This window comes from Pipistrellus hanaki (assembly GCF_964339955.1).
Source record: "Pipistrellus hanaki genome assembly, chromosome: 18".
Taxonomy (NCBI): domain Eukaryota; kingdom Metazoa; phylum Chordata; class Mammalia; order Chiroptera; family Vespertilionidae; genus Pipistrellus; species Pipistrellus hanaki.
In genome coordinates this window covers 28019644-28044888 of record NC_140520.1, presented here as the reverse complement: position 1 = coordinate 28044888, position 25245 = coordinate 28019644, and the positions used below count along the sequence as shown (strand labels likewise).

At 45.1% G+C, this 25245-nt stretch overlaps 1 protein-coding gene across 1 annotated transcript; it reads left to right on the top strand.

Moving 5' to 3' along the window:
• The first annotated feature begins 1336 nt into the window (after nucleotides 1–1336).
• UTP25 (UTP25 small subunit processome component) lies at nucleotides 1337–24720 on the top strand. Its single transcript, XM_084865729.1, has 12 exons — nucleotides 1337–1549; nucleotides 2701–2740; nucleotides 3763–4006; nucleotides 5857–6033; nucleotides 6799–6887; nucleotides 7750–8160; nucleotides 10842–11061; nucleotides 12671–12873; nucleotides 14259–14441; nucleotides 14565–14677; nucleotides 15407–15652; nucleotides 24027–24720. Exons 1-12 carry the CDS (start codon nucleotides 1443–1445, stop codon nucleotides 24268–24270), a joined length of 2277 nt encoding a protein of 758 aa, XP_084721855.1. The 5' UTR covers nucleotides 1337–1442; the 3' UTR covers nucleotides 24271–24720.
• The last annotated feature ends 525 nt before the right edge of the window (nucleotides 24721–25245 follow it).

Sequence of the window (25245 nt, the reverse complement as noted above, 5' to 3'; positions counted from 1 at the left end):
CTGTTTGTTTATGGTTTCCTTAGCTGGGCCAGCTGTTGGCACCACCCTCGGTTTGCATATTTTCTTGGTACTCCCTTATCTGCCCTCCCTACCCCACCCCAGCTCCCAGAACAACTAGGAGGAGCAGATGGCCACCAGAACCGACAGGACTAGGGTCCTCCTAGTGCCAGCTCAACTTCGGCAGGTGTGACATGGCCCTGGGCAAAGCTCACACTTTCCCACAGAAGCACCCTGTCTCTCTCTCTCTCTCCCTTTTTCTCCTCCCTTATCTCCCCCCCCCCCCCCCCCCCCCCCGCCTGCCCTGTAACAGAGCCAAGGGAACAGGCTCCTGTTTCACCTTAAAAATTCGGGTGAATTTTGTGGACACTTTGTTTTCATAGGATGTGATCGTATATAAGGATCATGAGGAAGAATGTGTCATTGTGTTTCTCTTGTGGTCTCAAGTCGCCTGCACAAGTCCCTGGAGTACCAGTCCAGTTTTGTTTTATGCTTTTTTCCTCGTTGTTTATGGAGGTTATTATTTACATCCATCAACATCCAACCATTTTAAATGTACAGCGTGATTACTTTGAGTAATTGTACTCAAAGTGAACTGCCACCACGATCAAGACATAAAATAGCCCAGCCCTTGTAGCTCAGTGGTTGAGCATCAACTCATGAACCAGGAGATCACAGGTTCAATTCCAGGTCAGGGCATGTACCTATACTGCAGGCTTGATTCCCAGTAGGGGTGAGCAGGAGGCAGCTGATCAAAAATTCTCATAATTAATGTTTCTATCCCTCTTGTCCTCTCTCTCTGAAATTAATTATATATATAATCAATTATATATATAATTTATATATATTATATACTATATATTATATATTATATATTATATATTATATGTAATTAAAATATGTTAATATATATATATATATATATATATATATATATATATATATATTACTCCATCTTAAAATGTTTTCCATTCCCCTTTGCCAAGAGTTGATTTTTGAGACAGGTAATTTAGTCCTATTGTGTGGTAAAGATGAAGCGAGATGTGCGGGCACCCTTACATATTGGTCGGTATTTTCATCTTGTTATAATATAACCGTCTCCGCTACTGCATGTTAATGCAGGCGGACTCCCACAGCCCACCCAGAAGCACAAAGCAGGCCCCCCATTTCATTCAGGCCTGGTAGCCCCACGCCTGCCAGCCAGCCCACTTACAGGACTAGAACCCAAGGGCACACGCGCCTGTGCTTCCAGAGAGCCTCGCTAGGGGGCAGAGTCGGAACTAGCAATTTCTGACGCCTGTCGTAAAAGTGCGCCGTAAAGCGGCTCTGCTTTACGGCAACCGGCTTCCGCCGTAAAGCGCCGCCGGCGAGCCCACGCTGGTGGAAGGAAGGAACAAGCTCCCGGGTGGGAAACGCGGCGTTGGGAGGCGGCGGACTCTGTCGCGATGGGGAAGCGCAGCAGCCGCAGCCAGAGCCAGCTGCTCAGCACCCTGACCAAGAAGCAGAAGAAGCATCTTCGGGATTTCGGCGAGGAGCATCCCTTCTATGACAGGTACGGAGGGGCCTGCGTCTTCTCCGGGGCGAGGGGCGGGAGGCGGGGGGCACTCCCCGGGCTGGGCCCGCCGGCCTCCGGGGATGGCGAGGCCAGCTCCCGCCGGTCCCCACGCCTCCCGGCGCCCGAGTGCTGGGCTGCGCCCCGCGGGAGACGAGACTTCCTACCTCTTGTCGAGCCCGTACCTTTATGTCGGACCACACTCCTGCTGCGTTGGCTGGTTTTTGTGCGGAGAAAGGTTTTCTACATTGATTTGTTTTTAAAAAAAATATTTTTTTTTTAATTGATTTTTTTTTTTTTTTTTTTTTTTTTTTACAGAGAGGAAGGGAGAGGGGTAGAGAGCTAGAAACATCAGTGAGAAACAGATCAACTGCCTCCTGCACACCCTCCACTTGGGGATGTGCCCGCAACCAGTGTACATGCCCTTGACCGGAATCGAACCTGGAACCTTTCAGTCTGCAGGCTGATGCTCTATCCTAGGGGTGTCGAACTCAATCAGAGAAGGGGCCAAAATCTAAAATCCAGCCTAAATCGCGGGCCGAATGGTTTACTGAACAGTCATAAACTGACAATGTCATAAACTGACAGCGGAGTGCAGTGATGACAGCGCGTTGCGGGCCACATTGCAAGGCCTGGCGGGCTGGATTTGGCCCGCGGGCCTTGTGTTTGACACATAGAGTCTATCCACTGAGCCAAACCGGCTTCGGCTGATTTGCTTTTTGTTTTCTTTAAAGACTTGCTTGGGACCTTCGCACTGATGTGTGGGTGGCTGTGGGCTCCTCTGAGTGCCAGGCTGCTCCCACCCCTGGGCCACTCTATCCGTGACGGAGAGGGATGCTCTGATGAAGACCCTGGCTAGAAACGGTGAACCTGAGGCCTTGGATTTGCCAAATGTAGCCATCTTTTGGAGGAGAGCCAGTTGTGTGAGCTAGTGTTTGTCATGGGACCACGTGAAACTTTTCATTTGTCAGCTGTTACCTATTTGCTATCTTCTTACCATCGAAGTCCCCAGTGCACATGTTGTTTTTACATGACTGTAGTTATAATGTGTCTAGAATGGTATATTCTGACTTTTTCATTGATAGTTGTGTCATCAGACATTTGCCTAATAGTAACATACTTACAATTAAACATTACCTGTTTCTTCCCAGGGTTTCCAGCAAGGAAGCAAAACCGCAGATCTGTCAACTGGTAATGCTTTCTTTATGATAGTTGGTTCTGGGTTGTCACTTTTAAAATGATCCTATCCTCCTATCTAATAAAAGGCTAGCATGCAAATCGACTGAACCGGCTGAAGGATGGGTCGCTGTGATGCGCACTGACCACCAGGGGGCAGACGCTCAACGCAGGAGCTGCTCCCTGATGGTCAGTGCCCTTCCCAGCTCATAGAGAAGCTGGGCTCATGGCTCATGGTTCATGGCTGGAGAGTGCAGCTGTGTTGACATTCCTGAGGGGTCCCAGACTGCGAGAGGGCACAGGCCAGGCTGAAGAACACCCCCCTACCTCCACCCCCACAGTGCATGAATGTCGTGCACACCTGCCCACTGGTATGTAGTAATAAAGTTTGGCTACATTTCCATTCTTTTCAATTCTAGATGTAAGCTGTTATTTTAGTGATGTTGCTTCATTTTGAATGCAGGTGTCATTAAAATGCCATGTGATAACTTCAACAGTAACCAGAATTTGAACTGCTCTGAGGGATCAATCTATTAGAAGGTGCTAGGGTTGCTTACCAGCCTGCATTCTTTTTTTTTTCTTTTTTTCTTTTTTTGTATTGTAATTTTCCCGTTGTCCTTTAAATGGGCCAAATGTCTGACAAATAGGTTAGATCTCCGTAACCTAAAGCTTTATGTTAGCTCTCTTCCCTGGGTGGAACATTAGCAGTTCCAAGAAGCTTAAGAGCTGGCAAACATGTCAAACCTGCAGCTGCGGGGGGGCATGCTTCACTTATTTAGGTGCAGTGCCTTTACTTAAAAGAGGCTTGTGGCCCGCCAGCCTCGAGTTTGACATGGTTGTTAGGGTCTTAGCTAGATTAACTATATGAAGTACATGTGATGCTGGGCTTGCTTGAAATGATAGGATTGCGTATTTGCAGAAAAGCTCACTTTTATTTAGGAAAGTCTGAGCCTGTTATGCTATTGGCCTGATGATAGGCATAAGGTAGCGACGAGAACAATAAAATCGTGTTTTTAAAGTTCCCATTTTCCTTTTAGTCGGAGAACTCAGATACTTCAAACTCTGAAAGTGAATCAGAGAGTGAACCAGAAGAAGTTTCTGGGTACCACAAACTACTTGCCACATTAAAGAATGTTTCTGAGGAAGAGGAGGAGGAGGAGGAAGAAGAGGAAGAAGAAGACGACGACGAAGACAACGCTTTAGCTGAGGCAGAAATGAACAGCGACAGTGATGTCAGTGAGGAGGAGGAGACAGCAGCAGAGTCTGCTGGGATGCAGGACAGTAAGTGTCTGGGTTCATCCGCAGTGCCAGGATCATGGACAGACTGCCGCCTGGGCACAGTGCCCTGTACTGTGTGAGTTTGGTGAAAGCGTGTGGATCCAAAGCAGAGATTCCTAAACTTGTTGGCCTTAGTAATACCTTTGAGAGTCTGATGGAAAACCTAGGACCTTCCTGTGAGAAAAATGCAGAGGTAGCATTTTTGCTTAGGATTTCCAGGACTTCACCAAAGTTTCCCTTAATAGAGGAAAGAGAACATAATTTTGCTTTTGTGATAGTCTCAGTTTATTTATTTTTATTTTTTATTGTTATTTTTAAAATATATTTTATTGTGGGTTTTTTTTTTTTTTTTTTTTTTTTTTTTTTTTTTTTACAGAGAGGAAAGGATAAGGATAGAGAGCTAGAAACATCAATGAGAGAGAAACATCGACCAGCTGCTTCCTGCACACCCCCTACCAGGGATGTGCCTGCAACCAATGTACATGCCCTTGACCGGAATTGAACCCGGCTCCCTTCAGTCCGCAGGCCTGCACTCTATTCACTGAGCCAAACCGGTTTCGGCAAGGTCTCAGTTTATTAAAGGGATTTCTGTTCCTCAGAGAAACCTAGTTTAATGGGAAAGAGACACAAATATACAAGAAGCAGGTTTTCATGGCACAGCTGGATATAAGGTGATGAGGAGCTGCTGAGCCAGGGTAATGTAACAAGGGAAAGCTTCAGAGAAGGGCTGGGATTGCAAGCTTAAAGGAACCCTCCCTCACTAAGAGTCCTAGGTTTCTTTTTCTTTAACTTTAAAATCAACTTTATTGAGGTCTGATTTACATGCAATAAAGCGGACCCATTTTAAGTATATAGTGCAATGGATTTTGACAAATGTATACACCTGTGTTACTACCATCAATGAAGCTACAGAACATTTCCAGTAACGCCAAAAAGTTCCTTCTCATCCTTTTACAGTCAGTTTCCCATCCCAGGCACCGGGCAACCACTGACTGCTTTGTTTCCCTAGAGATCAGTTTTGCCTGTTCTAGACGTTTATATAAGTGGAGGCATATAGTATGTAGCCTGTTGTGTCTGGCTCCTGTAGCTCCTCCCTTTGTGTTTCATCCATAGTATTCTAATTCATTAGTTTTAATAGGATAAAAATTCATTGTCTCAGACGTAGAGGTGTGTTTTTGTTGTTGTTTTGTTTTTCCATTTTTCTTTTCTATTTTGGATTTTTCAAAACCAAGTTGTTTTTTAATTATGAAGGTAACATATATATTTACTGTAAAAATCCAAGAATGTGGTATAGTTAACCTATATCCCCACCGCCTAGAGGTAAACATGCTTAGCATTTTATATAATCTGCCAGGCTATACTTCTATAGATATGCATATAAGTATGAGTATGTACATATATTTGTGTGTATGTGTATAATCTCATACATTTCTGTTATTTAATGTTTTCTTTGGTAATATAACATGGGCTTTTTTCCATGTGTGTAACTGGACTCACATTAACTTCTTAACCGGATAGTATTCCATTGTCAATGATATGGGGTAACTTAATTACCCCATTGATAGACAGTGATGGAATCATTTTCCCCAGTAATTTCTTGTAAAACCCAGTGCTGTGTTGACCGTCTTAATGTAGAGTTTAGTGTACTTTGTCTAGTTATCATTTTGGAATAAGTTCCTAGAAGTGGAACTGGGTCAACAGTCAAGCTTAATCTTGAAATTTATTTTCCACCTGAATTTGCTTAAAAGTAAATGATGGCAGTAAACATCAGTGTTGAAAAAAAGCTAAGGAATTAGATTTTATTTGTCAACAGATGTATCATTGTATTTACAAAATGTTTCTCCAAATTGGAGGTAACGTCTTACCTGCTGACCCCAAGGAGAAAGATGGGGACGAGCCACCTGGCACCTCACAGCAAGAGGCCCCGGAGGAGTTCACAGATACAAAACATGAGTTGCTTTTCAGCCTGGAAACCAACTTTCTCGAAGAGGAGAGTGGAGGCCACTGTCCTCTGAAAGCAGGATCACAAGGTCAGAGTTCATCAGATGCTTAGTTCAGAGGGTGTGGGTTCACAGGCACTAATCTCTTGTTACTGGAATCAGTAGCAATAAAAACAGACACCTTAGCAGCCGGATTGTGCTTTTCAATGGTCAGGCAGCATGGGGAGTCGGGAGTGTGGTGGGAGCTGCTGAGGAAAGCAGACAGCTTAAGACTGGTAGGAAGGGCGGCCAGTTCCCCAGGCCTCCATTTCCACAATTGGAGACGCCTGACTTCCTTCCCATGCAGGGAAGGAAGAGAAAGAGGAGAAGCACTGTGCATTTCGCTCTCTATCTTCCCTTGCTCTTCTCTGTCTCTCCCGCACCCTTCCACTTTCCAAAAACCGATGGAAAAATATCTTCTGGTAAATATTAACAACAAAATAATAATAATAATAATAATAATAATAATAATAATAATGGAAAGAAAGCCATAGAGGCAGAAGAATTGGAGGGCCGTGTAATTCAGAATTTACATTTTGAAGAGGTAGATTGAAGGTACGTCCTGTAATATCCCAAATTTCAGCATGAGAAGTTTTTTTTTGAAGGTTTTTGAGCTGGGAAGTAGTGTGATTAGAAAAGTGCTTTAGAAAAATGAACCTGTCGGAAACTTTGACGCTCTGGACTGGGAGAGAGTTTGGGGAAAGGAATGGGAAAAGGGTGAGTTAACATGAAGAGCAGCATGTCATTCACAGAGAAAGACCAGAACATGCCTGCCACTTTCTCCAGGTGTTCTGACAGTCTCTGTTTCTCCATTAGACCCATTTCTACAACATGTCAACAAGGAACTAAAAGAAAAAGAAATTCAGGCTGTTGCCACAAATCCCAAAACTACCCAAGAGCTAAAAGTAAGTGTGGCTTGGTCATCTCCGCACGGGGGAGGGAAGTTCCAAGTAAAGCAGTGGTCTTGGGTTTTGGGGTCTCCCTGGACACAGGACATACACCAGTGGTGGACGGCTTGATGGGGAGCAGGACACAGGGAGGCCGCAGGAGCCTCGTGGGGCACAGGTGTAGCTAGAAAGGGACTGAGAAGCTGGAGCGTGGGAGCCAGGCCACCTGTCTTACATTTCCTCGTTTTCTTTATTTTTTCTTCCCTTTTTAAATACATAATTTTTTTTTTTATTGATTTCAGAGTGGAAGGGAGAGGGTGGGAGAGAGATAGAAACATCATTGATGAGAGAATCATGTCCAGTCACCTCTGCACACCACTTAGTGGGAATCGAGCCCGTGATCCAGGCATGTGCCCTTGACCGGAATGGAACCCGGGGCACTTCCGTCCTCAGGCCGATGCCCTATCCACTGAGCCATACCGGCCAGGGCCATTTCCTCCGTTTTGTTGCATGTGTGTTTAGTTCTGTTCTGTTTTGTCACATGAGTAGGTTCCCCTACCCTCCACCACAGTCATGATGCAGAACATTCCCAGCACCATACAGATCCCTCCGGTTTCCCCTTTGTCCCATTCCCAATCCTTGGTAACCACCCATCTCCTCCATCGCTATAACTCCCATAACACTGAAAAAGTTTGTCTGAATCCTATATCCTCTCCAAACCTCAGCATTTCCTACACTGTAAGAAGAGCATTCGGGCTTGTGGTGAGGATTGAATGAGATTACTGTAGATCACAAAAGATCTTGGTAAATTATAAAGTTCCATGTGAATATGAGGTATTACAATTCATTTCTAACATAACTCTTGCTCTGTCTCTCCTAGTGGCCCACTCTGGGCCAGCTTGTCTTTTCATCCAAGTTCCGGAAGTTGGAAACATTTAAGCCCCCAAAGGACCTTGACCTAAAGGCACTTTATCTCCAGAAGCCCCTGGAATCCACCTGGACCAAGACCAACAGCCAGTTTCTCTCTGGCCCCCAGAAATCAAGCGGCCCCTTCACACCGCTGCAGAAAGAGCTCTTTGTGGTTATGAATTCTTACCGGGACCTGTTCTACCCAGAGAGGACCGCCCTGAAGAACGGGGAGGAGATCCGCCACGTGTACTGCCTGCACGCCATCAATCACGTCCTCAAGGCCAACGCCCAGGTGCTGGCCAACAACAGCAGGCGCCGGGGCCAGAAGCCTGGGAGGGGCGACGATGACGACTTCCGGGACCAGGGGCTCACGAGGCCCAAGGTGAGCGGCGGCGGGAGAGCTCTGCCCTCGAGAAGGAGGCCGCAGGGCACTGCCACAGAGGTGCCTGGCACTTAGCGGGCACTCAGGGATTTCAGGGATTAGAATCATGAGCGAGGCCAACAGGGAGCACATTGGTGTGGCCAGGTAGTGTCAGAGCAGTGCTCTGCGGACGGTTTTTAACAGTGGCACTAACTAGGAACTTGTGCATAGGAGGGAGGTCCCTCCATGATAATTCTCCTTTAAGATAGATCCTGAACATACATAAGTAATATTCTATTATCTATCTCTCCTTTGTGATTGTGGGGCTGGATGGGACCTTACTAAGCCTCTTGTTTAATCCCCACCTGTGACACTCTGGACTGAGACCCAGATTCGTAGGGGCCTTGCTAAGGAGAGCCAGGAGGGGACTAGCAGAGGTGGGGCGGGAACCAGAGCTGCTCTTCACTAAGCCACAGAAATATGGAATCCTTGGAAAAGGAAAAATCCCGGTTTTCCATTGTGTAGTTATTGCTGCTTAAAGTAATTATGTTTATTTGGGCTCAAACCCAAGCTGCAGTTGGATTTAGGGCTGTGATAGAAAACACCTTTAATTCTGTTAACTGTCCTTGCTGTTGCGGAGCTAGATCTGTGTCGCCTGTCCCTCCCCCTAGCCCAGGCTGCTGCCTGCTGAAGAAGCCCCATCTTTTCAGATTATTCCCATTGAGCTGAATGGGGTCCCTCAGTTTTAACACTGGTCTGGCTTGTGGAGTTTTTTTCTCTTAATATATATATATATATATATATTTAATATATATTAATGTATACGTACTTAAAAATATATTTAATGTACTTAATATATATTAATGTATATATACTTTAAAAATATATACTGTATATTTTTATTGAATTTTTTTTTTACAGAGAGGAATGGAGAGGAATAGAGAGTTAGAAACATTGATGAGAGAGAAATATCAATCAGCTGCCTCTTGTACACCCCCTACTGGGGATGTCCCCGCAATCAAGGTACATGCCCTTGACTGGAATCGAACCTGGGACCCTTGAATCCGCAGGCCAATGCTCTATCCACTGAGCCAAACCGGTTAGGGCTCTTAATTATTATTATTATTATTTTTTAAATATATTTTATTGATTTTATACAGAGAGGAAGGGAGAGAGATAGAGAGTTAGAAACATCGATGAGAGAGAGTCATCGGTCAGCTGCCTCTTGCACACCCCCTACTGGGGATATGCCCGCAACCAAGGTACATGCCCTTGACCAGAATCGAACCTGGGACCCTTCAGTCCCCAAGCCGACGCTCTATCCATTGAGCCAAACCGGTCCTGGCAGGGCTCTTAATTATTATTATTTTTTATAATCCTCACCTGAGGATATTCTTCCATTGATTTTTAGAGAGAGTGGAAGGGAGAGGGTGAGACAGAGAGAAACATTGATGTTAGAGAGACACATCGATTGATTGCCTTCTGCATGCCCCCAACCAGGGTCAGGAGCCTGCTACCAAGATACATGACCTTGAATAGAATCAAACCTGGGACCCTTCAGCCCATAGGCCAACACTCTATCCACTGAGTCATACCAGCTAGGGCTTACCTTCATTTAAAAAAATATGTGTATATATATTTTTTTTATTGATTTCAGAGAGGAAGGGAGAGAGAGAAACATCCCTGATGAGAGGGAACCATTGATTGTCTGCCTCCTGCACATCCACTACTGGGGTTGGAGCCTGCAACCCCTGCTAGCAGACACTCTATCCACTGAGCCAAACCAGCTGGGGCTCTTAGAGTTTGTTAGTCCAGCCTCCTTGTTTGATTACTGGGAAATCAAAGCCTAGACACTCAGTGTCACAGTCGAGACAGTACTTGCCCCTCTTCACCCTCAATTCATAGGCCCTGCCTTGAATCTGTCCCCTCCTGGTCATGCTGGTTGCCTTCCGGAGAAACTACCTCAGAGTCCTGAACCATCAGGGTTATGAGATTATGTCTTTCCATTTAGAATTGCAAAAAAGAATAAGAGACAGATTACCCAGGAAGCACATTGAGCATATGGTGAATTACATGATCTAAATGGGGTTATTTCCACTGATGGTAATTGTTTACAAAATAAATAGAAATTATTTATTTTTTAAGCATTTTTGTTTTTTTCCTCAATAGTTGTAACTTGAACCTGCTTAGAAAATGTTTGGAAAACTAAGGCCTACCTATATTGCCCATTAAAATAGGATCTTATTTCACAAATGTTTTATCATAATTTCTGAAAAGTGTACTGCAGAATGTCTAGAAAAGTAGTGATGCATTTGTCCCTTTCCTTGGGTTTTAATGTGTAAAAATACTAAGTTTCACAGGAGACAGAAGTGAGTCACATTCCTTGCCCTCAAAGAGCTTGTGTGTTTATGTCCTTACGTGTTTTTGCTAGCGGACTCCTCTGTTAAGGGCATTGACTTAGCCTAAAAGGTATTTCCCAGTTCTGCTTGAGAACTGCCTCTCATGGAGCCATGAGATTGAAGTCCACAGGACATGGTGCTGTGGGTATGAAAGCTGCTCAGCTTCTGGTACTGAGTCAGGCTCTGTGCAGAGGGGCTGGGGCCCCTGCGGTACAGGGCGTGTCAGCAGCGCATCCTCAGCAGGCTCACCTTGAGCCGCCCCTCCTTCCCCCTCCCCACCATGGCTGCCTGCTCCCCCGACAGGTGCTGATAGTGGTGCCCTTCCGGGAAGCTGCTCTGCGGGTGGTCCAGCTCTTCATCAGCCTCCTCGAGGGCGACAGCAAGAAGAAAATTATTGTGAGCAACAAGAAGAGGTTTAACGGAGAGTATGGCTCCGACCCCGAGGAGAGACCGCCCAACCTGAAGAGGCCTGAGGATTACGAAGCCGTATTTGTCGGCAACATCGATGACCACTTTCGGATCGGTAATTCCTCCTCGTCAAAACCGAGACCCCGAGGTGTGGGGGGTCTCAGAGCTGGAGACTGGAGCCTGGAATTAGGCATCTTTCAGGGGTCACTGGTTCGGCCTTCCGAAAGAACCAGCATGCATTCGAGGCATGTTGTTGGCCAGGACAGAGAGTCTTACTTAGGCTGATGGGATAGACACTTGGCTGATGGGGTGCAGCGTCTCTGAAGGCACAGATGGAAGGCACGTGCACATTATAACAGAAATGTCTCAGCACACGCATAGCTGTAGTGCATAGTCGGTGCTGCAGGAGTTCTTGGGGAGCTGGAGGTGATGGGCTGTGGTGGTCAGTCTGGGAGGCTGAATAAACAGCCTCTGCATAGTGGTGGACCCTCCTCTTGCCTGCCTGCCCGCCCCCCCTCCCGCTCAGCACCCCTCTTTGACCCCAACTAGCGCCACACAAGACTTCCTAACTCCCATTCAATCATTCACACTTTCTTGTCTCTCACTGAGCTCTCAAGTACTTGGTTGGTTGTATATTTGATAGAAGTTCTTGGGAAATATTCATTAGTCAAATATGCTCATTCATCAAACACTATTAAGCATCTGCTGTGCCCCAGGCACTGTTAAGAAGCTGGGGGTACAGGAATAAAAGTTATGATGCCGAGGAAAGACCGGCATCAACCTGAAGAGGCCTGAGTTATGAAGGAAGTAAGGAAGTCCAGCCTCATGAGGAATCAGGCAGTACAGAATGATTAACTGATAATGATCAGAGGTCGCAGTGGCAGTCCTGGGAGCATTGAAATGATCTCCTTACCCAGCGTGGGCACAGAGTGGTGAGGGAAGGTCTCCTGGTGGAGGTGCTAAGTTGAAACCTGGGTAGGATGTAGCCAGTTACAAATGGGCATGGTTAGAGTGGAGGAAAAGATTTGGGACAGGGAACTGCCTGTTGCAGAGACGCCTTAGGGTGAATAAGCCGGGCACGACCTAAAATGCACCCAGGCTCCAGCGAGCGCTGACAGCTGATGAGTCTGCAGCTCAGAAAAGAGGCGTGGGCTAGAAATAGAAGTTGGTGGAGAGGTGATGTTAAAACCCTGGCTAGTGAACAAATTTACCCAGAGCTTTATGTAGAGTGAAAGTCGCACCTGAGGGTGTATGGGGATTTGTGGAAGAGCTCTTTGGATCTGGAAAGATCAGTAATGATAGAAATGGAAGTCAGCAATCGAAGCACCAGTGCAGAAAAGGACATTTCGGGGAGGGTGTGTTCAAAGTGCTGCGTATGCATTCATGACAAGAAAGACTAACGTGCCATTGAATTGTACTGAGAGCTATTGGTGACCTTAGCAAGAGCCATTTCAGCGACTCCCTAGCATCAGAGGCCCGGTTGCGGTGCATTGAGATGTCAGAGTAGAGGCAGTTTTCTGGAGAACGACAGTAAAGGAAAGGAAGTGGGAGCCAGCAGGGACCACAGTGGAAGGGAGGGATGATGATTTTAGTAAGTCAGTTCGAGCATTGTCTATGCGAAGAGGGAAGGTTGGGAGGTACAAGGTTGGGGTGCGTGGAGAGGGTGGGAGCTAATGGCGGGGTAGTGAGGAATGAACTGATGTGTGCTTGGCTGTTTTGTGCAGGAGTGGCAATACTCCAGAGAAGCATCCGGCTCTATGCCCCCTTTTACTCCTCGGACATCCTCATCGCCTCCCCTCTGGGCTTGAGAACCATCATTGGCGCAGACGGGGAGAAGAAGAGGGATTTCGACTTTTTGTCTTCTATTGAGCTTCTCATCATTGATCAAGCTGACATTTACCTGATGCAGAACTGGGAGCATGTCCTGGTAATGCTGGTCAATACATAATAAAGGGGGCAGGAAGCTCTGGCTTGTCCTGTGGGGTTAATTGAGTCTAGATTAAAAGGCAAGGGTAGTTTGGAAACTGGGACATAGTCCACATTTTCTAATTACCCACAGATTGGTCCATAAACTGTCCAAAGAGACAAATTCTTGTCAATATGCTTTCTTTTGGTTTGGTCTTCAGTGGAGATGGGAAAGCATTGTTCACTATTTTTTTAAATCATATTTTTATTGATTTCAGAGAGGAAGGGAGAGGGAGAGAGAGTTCGAAACATCAGTGACGAGAGAGAATCATTGATTGGCTGCCTCCTGCACACCCCACCCTGGGGATTGAGCCCACCACCCCGGGCATATGCCCTTGATTGGAATCGAACCTGGGGAAATTTCAGTCCACAGGCTGATGCTTTATCCACTGAGCCAAACTGCAGTGTTGTCAGTTTTAGGATTAAAAACCTATGCTTTGGAACAATCCTTATCACGGAACTACACATTTTTGTTGTGTGTTTTTTTAAAGCATATGAGAACTTACCTTTCCCACAAGCCCACTGCTTGTAAGAAGTTTGGGACAAAAGGGAGTACTAATTTATAAAGGAGAGCATAACTTATAGTACTCATTACCCTTCAACAATATTACAGGATAAAAATTTAAATAGCAAAGACATGATAATGGTCCGTTGTCTTTCATTTGAGGAAGAGGCATGCGTGGTGGCTCTGGGAATGTAATGTTTTGAGGACATGTCATTGAAGGACAGCAGCTCTGCTTTGCATGTCATGTTCCTTCTTGACCAAGTGTGGGACTGAGGTGAATCCCTGATTCACCCCAGGTGCGACTTTACACCCAGATAGAGTAACCAGGGGGCATTTCCTTTTAAAGGAAAGTTTCTTTTTCTTTCTTTTTTTTAATACTATATATTTTATTGATTTTTTACAGAGAGGAAGAGAGAGGAATAGAGAGTTAGAACATCAGTGAGAGAGAATCATCGATCAGCTGCCTCTTACACACCCCCTAATGGGGATATACCCGCAACCAAGGTACATGCCCTTGACCGGGACCTTTCAGTCCGCAAACCGACGCTCTACCACTGAGCCAAACTGGTTTCGGTTTAAAGGAAAGTTTCTGTAGGTTCCATTTGATCCTCTTCAAAAGGTCCCCGAGGTGGCCAGTTTCAGCTTATCTTCTTGTTGGGGTTGTTCGCTTCACTATGGGCAAGTCACTCACTCCTCTGAGCCTCAGTTTTCTTGCAGTTTGGGAGATGATAGAACATAGTTTATCCATGGGGTTAAATAAGATGACAGACTTATAACATGCGTAGCAGTGCCCAGTTGGTAATGCTCAGTAAATATTAATGGCGGTGCTATTTCTGTGAAAGCATTTGATGAACCACATGAACCTGCTGCCCTTGGACTCGCATGGGGTGGACTTCTCTCGCGTGCGGATGTGGAGCCTCAATAATTGGTCCAAGTACTATCGCCAGACGCTGCTGTTCGGGGCCCTGCAGGACGCCCAGATCAACTCCGTGTTCAACAAGTACTGTGTCAATGTGCAAGGCCAGGTGCGTACCCGCCTCTGGGCCTCCCGAAGCGTTGTGTGTCGTTTGGGTCCTGAGGAGGAAGGAGAGGAGAGAGGAGGTGGTGGCGACGGCTCGCCGCCTAATGCTCTCGTTGACTCCTGGCAGGTGGCCGTGAGGAACGTCCCACTGACGGGCTCCATCAGTCATGTGCTGGTGCAGCTCCCACACGTCTTCCAGAGGATGGAAGCTGACAACCTAGCTGCAGTGATTGACACCAGGTACCCGTCCCTCCCAGCGGCACGCCAGTTTACAGCTGGGTTCTGTGCTGGTTTGATAGATTGCCATTTCCCAAATGAGGTGAGAGAATTGAACCCAGTCATGCCATTGTGAGAACAAGAAACCGAAGCCCAAAGAGGAATGGTGCCTTGGCCATTTCCCATAGTTGGTTAGTGGCAGGGTTAATAAGGTAAAGCAAGGTCCTTCCCCTTAGACTGAGGCATTTTTAAGGTATATTACTGCTTAATGCTGCAAAGTATCCCAAGGCAACAACTTAATTGTAAGCCCTCAGGGCAAGAACTATATTTCTGATTCTCTCTGTATTTTCCCTTCTCCTCATTGTGTTTAGTCAGGGGCGCCATGGTAGCGGAATGGGGTTCAGCATGTGGGAGGTGTTCAGCAAGTCTTTGTTGACTGACTGGTGACGGAATGAGTGAGTGAGTGAGTGAGTGAGTGAATGAATGAATATGTGATATGGTTGGGTACTTCCTAGAATAATTTTCTGCGATAACCAGCACTGCATCTATTCTTTATGATAAATGGTATTGGGGCTTATTTTTTTAATGTGCTTATCAAGGTTTAATCTTAGGTAATCACTTTGCCATGAGGTGAGCCATATTGGCCTTCTTGGGGGAGGTAGAGGTTGCAACTTGCTCAGGTCGCTCCATGAGTAAGGACGCTCCGGGCTTACCTCTAGCCCACTGACTCTGCCCTTTGCCTTCCCCAATCAGGTTTAACTTCTTCGTGAACAAGATTTTGCCTCAGTATCGAGATGCAGTCATGTCTCACACGCTCATCTACGTCCCCTCCTACTTTGACTTTGTGCGTCTCCGAAATTACTTCAAGAAGGAGGACCTGAACTTCACGCACATCTGCGAGTACACCCAGAAGTCCGCCATCTCCAGGGCCAGACACTTCTTCCTGCACGGGGAGAGGCAGTTCCTGCTCCTCACGGAGCGCTTCCACTTCTACAAAAGGTACCGCAGTGCGAGGCTCCGGGTGTTGTTTCGGGGTATGTGTGTGTGTGGGAGAGCGGGGGGATGCAGAGCAAATCACAGCTGCTCTGAGCACACAGCATGGCGGCACACAGCATGGCAGCACACAGTAGGCTTTTTGGCATTACACGACCCGCCGTCACTCTGCCTCCTGCAGGGAAGCCAGGGTTTGGGGCTGGACAAGACTCTCTTGGTTGCTTGGTTTCCTCCCTAAATGGGCATTGTTGCAAAAGGAGATAATGAGTGACAGCAACATGTATAGATCTGGAGTGGTCCATACTCAGGGTACTTCCTTAGCTGTGCTTGTACACCTCGGGAAGACAGAGGTGAACACTCTTAACTGGGACAGCCCGGTGAATACAGGGAGGGGAGGGCCTGTCACAGAAGCTGTGTTGTGTGTCGGGTTGGGGCTGTGGAGCCTGAGCACCGTGTCGTTGTTCAGAAAGGTTTCTGTCCTGAGGAGGTAGGCCTGCACTCACTTCCTCTCCCAGGAGAGCCCGGGCCAGGGGCCCCTCGATGTTTGCAGAGGCAAAAGGTGAGGGGCTTAGAGGTGATTTTTTTTACGGGTTTCAGCCTCTGGTTAGCTTCCCCACCATGTGACTTGGATAAAATAAGCCAGATTGGCCTTTTTAAAAAAACAATTCTAATGTGTTGAGTGTTGGTATGTTGAGCCTTCTGTTACTCTTTGGGACAATTGCAGCCCTTTGTTCCCCCAGTTATCTTGCTAATTCTCTCTGCTGCAAATGAAAAAGCCCTATTTGAACCCTCATCAAAAAGAGAAGGAAATTGTGTCCTGATTTCTTTTCCTTCCTGATTCACAATAATGTCCAGTGAATGTAAGTTCTGTCTGTACTCTTTTATTAACTCACAGTTACATATGCCAACAAGGGGCATATTTTCTCAGCGAAATCATTGCATCCCCTATATGCTGATACTAGGATGGTGCTTCCCAGAGGAGCTCTTGTTACCAGGATGGGAGGGAGCTCTCCTGCAGAGCGGGCTGCCCTGACGTGACCTCTTTGGGTAGTCAGCTGACAAGGTGATCTGAGTGGAGAGTGGAGAAAAGGCTACAATTGTGTGGGCTCCATCCAACTGACAAGGCTGTTGGCCAAAGAGTGTTCATGAATGCCTCCTGTTGACATTTATTTGCTTTGTTCCAGAAGGTTCTTTTCATTCATGTTGGAGAGTAATATTTGGGGGGAGCTTGTACTCAGCAAGTCTTAAGAGCCCTTAGTTTTCCATTAGCTTGACAGATGAAAGCCAGCCCTTGCGGTAAAATGGGTAGGCTGGAAAACTTCCCAGCGTGTGTCTTAGCCAGTGTGAATTAAGCTGGTATGAAGACTGTCCTCATAAAAGCAGCTAGAGGGCATGGTGTCCTACTTAAGTAGTCAGGACAGCCCCCTGTCTTACACTGTCCATTTATTTACCAAACCATGTTTGCCTGCAAACTCATGAAGACTAACCTAGCGTGACCTAGCATGTGCCATTTATTTTACACCCTGGGAAGGTTAATAGGTGGACCTGTGTTGAAGGTGAACAGAAAAAATGAGTTTCAGAGTTCTGTAGCTGCTAATTATCTCTGGGTTCCCAACTATAGAGCTTTTTGCTTGAGAGATCACCAAGGTGATGATGGGTGTTTTGATCAGCAATGCCTTTGTGATTTGATTTTTTTATTTGACCTTGGAAAAAGTACCTGTGTTTTGAACTGGACTGTACAACTCTGAAATTCTGTGTTTATGTTCTCTTTGGAAGTAGGCAGTGTTAGAAATATTACAGTTTGTGAGCTAGTAAAAAAAAATTCAATCTGAAGATTTACTTTCTTTGGGGGAAATGAAATGAGTAGAAGCTTAGGATTGGATGGGCACTCAGGATAGCCCTCCAAGGGACAGGGTGTTCCAAGTTCTTTTCTGAACTTTACCTGTGGGTTCCACCAACTGGGGGCAGGTCAGAAACTCTGGAAGTGAGGTGGGATTCCTGGGGTTGGGAAGGGCTTCTGGGGTATTTCTGAGTATCCCCTGCTCCTACATGAGAATTCCAGAATATCCAGCTCCTACATAGAATTCCAAGTGGTAGGCCTGTTCTCTGTAGACCAAATGGAGCAGCCAGCTGATGGCCTGACCGGTGGTCAAGTCTTTTTGATGACCTCCCTCAGCAAGCATGTATCTTCTAAAGCGACATTCTATCATCTAACTGCAATACCATTACCATGCCAGTTGGCATTACTACAGTAATGTCATGTAATGCGTAGTGTCTATTCAAATGTTGCTGGTTGTCCCCAAAATGACCATTGCAGCTGTTTCCCCTTAGCCCAGATTCAGTTAAGGCTCAGACATTGCATTTGGTTAACATGTTTCTTTTATGTGTCTTAGCTAGTAACAATCAGGGACAGCTTTGCTTCCCGGAAGACATTTGGCAATATCTGGAGACATTTGGTTTTCATAACTGGAGGGTTATTCTGATGGCCTTCGGGGTTCTAGTGGGTTGAGGCCCGGATGCTGCTAAATGTTCTACAGTGCCGAGGTGAAGAAATCGTAACCTAAAATAATTCTCTCTCTTTTTTTTTAATGATACTGACATTTTTTGAAGAGTCTAATTCAGTTTCCTGTAGAAAATCCCACAGTCTCAATTTGTCTGATTGTTTTTTTTATTTAAGCCAGTGGTTCCCAAACTTTGCTGTACATTAGAATCCCCTGGCCAGGTCGTACCTCAATGCCAGTTAAATCGCAGTGCCTGGGGCTGGGACCAAGCATAGATATTTTAAAAAACAAACAAGTGATTCAACATCCAGCAAAGTTTGGGGACTACTGATTTAGGTGAAACATTTTTTGGTAAGAATTCTACCTAGAGGATGTTGTCTATTTCCCATTGCATCTTATTCATCCCATTCTTTGTGATGCTAAGTATAATCACTTGGTCAAAGTAGATCTGTTCTTCATCCATCTCTCCATTGTAAAAATACCTTTCCTGTGTAATTAATGTTTTCTCTGGGGTGTGTATTTTTTTTTAAAATATATTTTTATTGATTTTTTACAGAGAGAAAGAGAGAGGGACAGAGAGCCAGAAACATCGATGAGAGAGTTATCGATCAGCTGCCTCCTGCACACCCCCTACTGGGGATGTGCCCGCAACCACGGCACATGCCCTCGCCCGGAATCGAACCTGGGACCTTTCAGTCCGCAGGCCGACGCTCTATCCACTGAGCCAAACCAGTCCCGGCTGGGGTGTGTATTGCTTCTTTTAATGGTTACATAGTATTATATTGTATGGATATGTAATCAACCCACTTTTCCTTTAATAGGATTATAGATTTTCCTTTCTATTTTATGCTGTTATATACAACTAGAGGCCTGGTGTATGAAATTCGAGGAGGTGGGGGGGCCATCAGCCCGGCTTGCACCCTCTTGCAGTCCAGGAGTCTTTGGGGGACATCCTTAGTACTGTCCTGGAGAAGGGAGAGGCTCCCGCCACCACCACTGAGCTCACCAGCTGTGAGCCTGGCTTCTGGCTGAGTGGTGCTCCCCCTGTGGGAGCACTCTGACCACCAGGAGGCAGCTCCTGCATTGAGCATCTGCCCCCTAGTGGTCAGTGCACTTTATAGTGACTGGTCCACCTTTTGGTTGATTTGCATGTTAGCCTTTTATTATAATGCCAAGAACATCCATATGCATAATTTGTGTGTGTGTATTTTTTTTTTTTTTTTTATTATCTGAAGTTTTACATATGTCTTTTTATTCCCTGATTGACCCTGTCCCCCCAGCCATTCCTACCTTGGACAAGCCCCCACCGCTCCAGTGTCTGTCCTTTGGTTATGCTAATGTGCATGCATACAAGTCCTTTGGTTGCTCTCTAACCTCCCCTCCCCTGCCATTTGTCTTTGGATCTATTGTTCATCAAATTATGTTGATTCTTATATCCCACATGAGTGAGATCATGTGATATTTTTCTATGACTGGCTTATTTCGCTTAGCATAATGCTCTCCAGTTCCATCCATACTTTTGCAAATGATAAAAGTTCTTTTTTATAGCAGTGTAATATTCCATTCTGTAGATGTACCACAGTTTTTTAATCCACTCATCTGCATTTAGGCTGCTTCCACATCTTAGCTATTGTAAATTGTGCTGCTATGAACATAGGTGCATATATCCTTTCTGATTGGTGTTTCTGGGTTCTTGGGTTATAGTCCTAGAAGTGTGATCACTGGGTCAAATGGGACTTCCATTTTTAACTTTTTGAGGAAACTACATACTGTCATCCACAGTGGCTGCACCAGTCTGCATTCCCACCAGCAGTGCACGAGGGTTCCATTTTTTCCACATCCTCACCAGCAGTTGTTGTTTGTTGATTTGTTGATAGCCATTCTGACAGGAGTGAGATGGTAGCTCATTGTTGTTTTGATTTGCATCTCTTGGATGATTAGAGACTTTGAGCATGTTTTCATATGTCTCTTAGCCTTCTGTATGTCTTCTTTCGAAAAGTGTATATTTAGGTTCTTTGCCCATTTTTTGATTGGATCATTTGTCTTCCTTTTGTTAAGTAGTATGAGTTTTCTGTAAAATTTGGAGATTAAACCCTTATTTGAAATATCATTGGCAAATATTATATGTTCTCCCATGCAGTGGGCTTTCTTGTTTTGTTGATGGTTTTTTTTGCTGTGCAAAAGCTTTTTGTTTTGATGCAGTCCCATTTGTTTATTTTCTCCTTAGTCTCTATTGCCCTAGGAGCTGTGTCAGTAAAGATATTGCTACAACATATGTCTGCTATTTTGCTGCCTATGGAGTCTTGTAGGATTTTTATGGTTTCCCATCTTACATTTAAGTCCTTAAGCCATTTTGAGTTTGTTTTGTGTATGATGTAAGTTGGTGATCTAGTTTCATTTTTTTGTATGTATCTGTCCAAATTTCCCAGTACCATTTATTGAAGAGACTGTCTTGACTCCATTGTATGCTCTTGCCTCCTTTGTCAAATAGTAATTGAGCATAATGGCTTGGGTCTATTTCTGGGTTCTCTGTTCTGTTTCATTGGTCTGTCTATATGTCTGTTCTTGTACCAATACCAAGCAGTTTTGAGAACCGTGGCTTGGTAATATAGCTTGATATCTGGTATTGTGATCTCTCCAACTTTGTTCTTTCTCAGTATTGCTGTGGGTATTCGTGGTCTTTTATTTTTATTTTTATTCCAGATGAATTTTTGGAGTTTGTTTTAGATCTTTGAAATATGCCGATAGTATTGTTATATGCATAGTTGATGACATAGTTGCCTAGTTAATTCCTTAGAATAAATTTGAAAAGAAAAACTTGATACCTCAAAGGCTGTACACAATTAAAAATTTGCTTATTGGCTCACTCCCATCTTCCCCTTATCTTCCCTCCTATCCCCTCACCCCTGCTATCCAAAATTCACAATAATTTATACACTGGCCCATTTCTACAAAACCCCGCTTGTTACCAGTGACTTGGTAGTCAAAATGTAGCCTCATTGTTTTAATGTATTTTTCTTGCCTTTTTTTTTGTGTGTGTGGTTTTTGTGTGTGTGTGAGTGTGTGTTATTATTTTTATTTATTTATTTTTAGTTTTATTTTTTTTTAATTTTTTTAAAATCAATCTTTATTGTTCATATTATTACAAAGATTCCTCATTTCTTCCCCCCTCCACCAGGTTCCCACCCCACCCTCTGCCCCCTCCCCACCCCCCATTGTCCTCATCCATAGGTGCACAGTTTATGTTCAGTCTCTTCCTCCCTCCCTTTCCCCGAGAACAGTCAGTCCACTCCCCTCCCATATCGCCGACTCTACTACAATGAACAGCTATTATTGTTCATTAGGTTTTTCAATCTCTTTTTTGTTGTTGTTGTTTTTTAATTAACAAACTTTTACACTTCTAAGAATAAATTTTTTATTTTTTTGTAATTGTCAGTTAAATGTAGAGGCTGAGGCCAGTAGTACTTATGTCTAGTCACACCTCTTTGTGTGAGGCCACTAGTGTGGGAGTTGGGAATCTAGTCAGTCTTTGGTTGTTACTATAATAACCTAGGATACAGCCCAGATGATGGCTTCACGTGGAGCAGGGCCTTTCCTCAGCGTCCTGCTCGCTCAGCTTTCACCAAGGCTGGTTCCCAGTGCCAGAGGAGGGTCTGTCTCCACACTCCTGCCCCTCCCCCAGCAGCAGGCCACCCCTGCTTACCTACTGCAAGGCTTTTTTAAGGCAGGAGAGGGGGCTCGCTGTCCAGCTCGGGTTTAGGCAGGCCTTGCTCATTCTGAGTTTTGGAGGTGGGACTTTCTCTGGGTTCTCGCACATCCTCATGGCAGCCATATTGTGTCTGTAGAGGGGTCTTGGTGGGAAAGAGTTCCTGCTTCTCCTCTGTGGTGGCAGGCCTCTGCTCAGGTCAGTGGGATCTCTGGCCGAATAGGTTTCATGTTGTTTCCTCTGGAACAGGCCACTGTTGCTTTTTATTTGGTGTACATTGTGGGGATGGACGGAGTTGGGGGATGGTTACTGCCCCTCTCTTAGGGCAGGTGACTTTTGTTTCACCTACCCTCCCCCATCAGCAGTTGACCTTTGCCCTCTCCCATTGGCTTCAGGTTTTTGCTTCATGTAAGGTATGGGTCTAGGAAAGTTCATATAAGGAAGGATTCATGTCTGTATCACCAGTGAAGGCCTGTGGAAAAGAGCTCATGAGTGCCCAGCTGCTGTGGCTCTGGGTTGGTGTTGACCTGTGAACCAGGAAGTCATGGTTTAATTCTCAGGGCACTATGCCCAGGTTGTGGGCTCAATCCCCTAGTAGGGGGCATGCAGGAGGCAGCCAGTCAATGATTGTCTCTCATCATTGGTGTTTCTATCTCTCTACCTTTTTCTTCCTTTCTGAAATCAATATATAATGTATATAGCTCATGAGTGAATGTGAACTAAGGGAGTGTCTAGGATTCCCAGGAAAGCTAAGCTATCATCCAAGCCCACACTTGTCCTTTAAGAATTGCTGAAAGTGTAGCTGTTCTTCCTGCCCACTTCCTTGGCAGCTTCCTCTTCCTCTTGTTCTCTGCCAAAGGGGAGATAGTTCTCATGTGCTCTTTTCAGAGGGCCTTGTCACTCTGGAATAGTCATTAATGGCCTGAAGCTGGCCTATACTGACTGTTGAAATCTCATTACATGTCTCTTCCCAACTCCAAGTTCAGCAACATGACTTTGGTGGCTTGAAATAGGCCATGAGGGAGTATTTACACCACAGAAATTGGCAAATGCTTCAAATCAGTACCCTTCCTTCCCAGCACCCCATCCAATCAGTTCACCTGGTTGCCTCGTAACATCAGCTGTCTAGGCTCAAGAAAAAACGCTTTCGTATATGATCTGGAGTTTTCTTGTTAGTATGGGAGCAATGTTCTTTTGAGTTTTCTACATCTGCAGAGGAGCTCAATGTTTGTTTTTGTTTTAGTAACTAGTGAGGTAGAACAGCTTACTCAAGTTCATTAGCCATTAGAATCCTTTATGAAAGGCGATGTTGCAATGTGAACCAAATTACAATTTGAAAGAGGAGGGTCTCCAGAGAGATCAGGAAGAGCCGTGGGATTAAAAGGCAATGAAAGCTTGTTCTCTGTGAACAAAATAAAATTCCCAGGGGAGTCCATAAAGTCAGCAACGTATGAGCGAGACTAACAGGAAGAATCAGAAGCTTGTCAACATACAAAATCTTTGTTATGGTACCCCTGAGGGAATGATTGACCTCAACCCTAACCATATGGTGAATCCCTGGGGTCCACCACTCCCTCCTCCCTCCCACTACCACTGTGCAGCAGGGAAAGAATTGCATGAGCTGTTAAACTAATTGCTTTCCCATAATGCCTAATGGGTCCGCAGGCAGGATTTTGTAAATGGATGAACTTGGGACATCTGCCGTGGCGTTAACATGTCTGCAGAGTGACAAGAAAAGACTAATGGGAAAGCATTTACAGTTTCTGCAGTTTATCTTATGTGCTGGCTCTGACCTCATCTTCATTACAGAACAGTCTGTGTTGCCTGATTATAATAAGGATAATGTTAAAGTGTAAGTGCCTGCCTTGTAAGCTTTCTCTGACAGACTGCTAATCCCAAGTCTACTATCTTCTCCACCCTACCTCAGAGTATACGAAATTCTACCCAGAGCAGACTCAAGAAATGTGATTTATTTTATCATCTCTTAAGCCAAAATATTAGGAATTCAAAGATGATGTCACAGAAATAAGTCCTTCAAGCTCCAGCGAGTGTAACCTCGGGTCTGTTATTGGTGCCCTCCAGCACGCAGCGGCCGGAGCGAGCTGCAGATCTCTTAGGTGGCTCTCCTGTACGTTTCTCAAGCAGACCTGGCCTCTCTTTCCCCTCCTGACAGGTACACGATCAAAGGCATCAGGAACCTGATTTTCTATGAGCTGCCCACATATCCCCACTTCTACAGCGAAGTCTGCAACATGCTGAGAGCCACCACCAGGGGAGAGGAAGCCGCCTGGACCTGCACCGTCCTCTACTCCAAGTACGACGCCCAGCGGCTGGCTGCGGTGGTCGGCGCGGAGCGGGCCGCGCAAATGCTGCAGTCCAAGAAGAACGTCCACCTCTTCATCACTGGGGAGAGATGAGGATGTGCCGGGCAGGAAACGGTATTTGGCACGACACCGGGGCTTGGTTCTGTGCCACGTGGACCGGATTCTGACCACTTCTACGGGACCAGGACTGCCATAAGGAAGGGGCACCCAGCAGCATCGTGTCTGACACTTTTCAGGTCACATGTCCCTGGAAAGTTCAACGTAAACCGAATGTTGGTAACTCCCACCTTCAGGAGGAAACTAATGGGAGGGACTCTTAGAATTTGATAAAGCAGACATCTACTTGTGAATATTTTTTTAAGCCATAAATTCTTTTATTGTGATTTTACCTCTAATTTATTACACTTGATAAATTTGTTCAGATTTGCCTATTTCTGTTTGATACTTTCTTAAAGTAAAGCGTATATGCCATTGCTTGTGAGAACGGGTGATGAGAAATTGGAAGACTTCTCGCTGCTGAATATCATCTTAATTTTGGATTGCACAGGTTTTGCAGAACTGTTATTTTTCCCCAACCAAACTTTAAAAACTGTAAGTATTCTATTTTAATTCAACCTAGAAGAGTGCATTTATTCACTGATTTTTTTTAAAGTCACAATAGTAAATATTTCAGTTAAAGTACACACTTAAAATATATATATATATATATATATATATATATTTTTTTTAATATATTTTATTATTTTTTACAGAGAAGAAGGGAGTGGGACAGAGAGTTAGAAACAACCAGGAGAGAGAAACATTGATCAGCTGCCTCCCACACGCCCCCCCACTGGGAATGTGCCTGCAACCAAGGTACATGCCCTTGACCAGAATCGAACCTGGGACCTTTCAGTCCACAGACCGACACTCTATCCACTGAGCCAAACCAGTTTCAGCTACACTTAAAATATTATATAAAATAATTTCTATTTTGTTTCAAGAAATAATTTTATAAAACTCTGATGTTGAAATATCCATCTTCCACCTCATCATCTTCATCATTATTGTAGTCATTCTTTAAGTCAT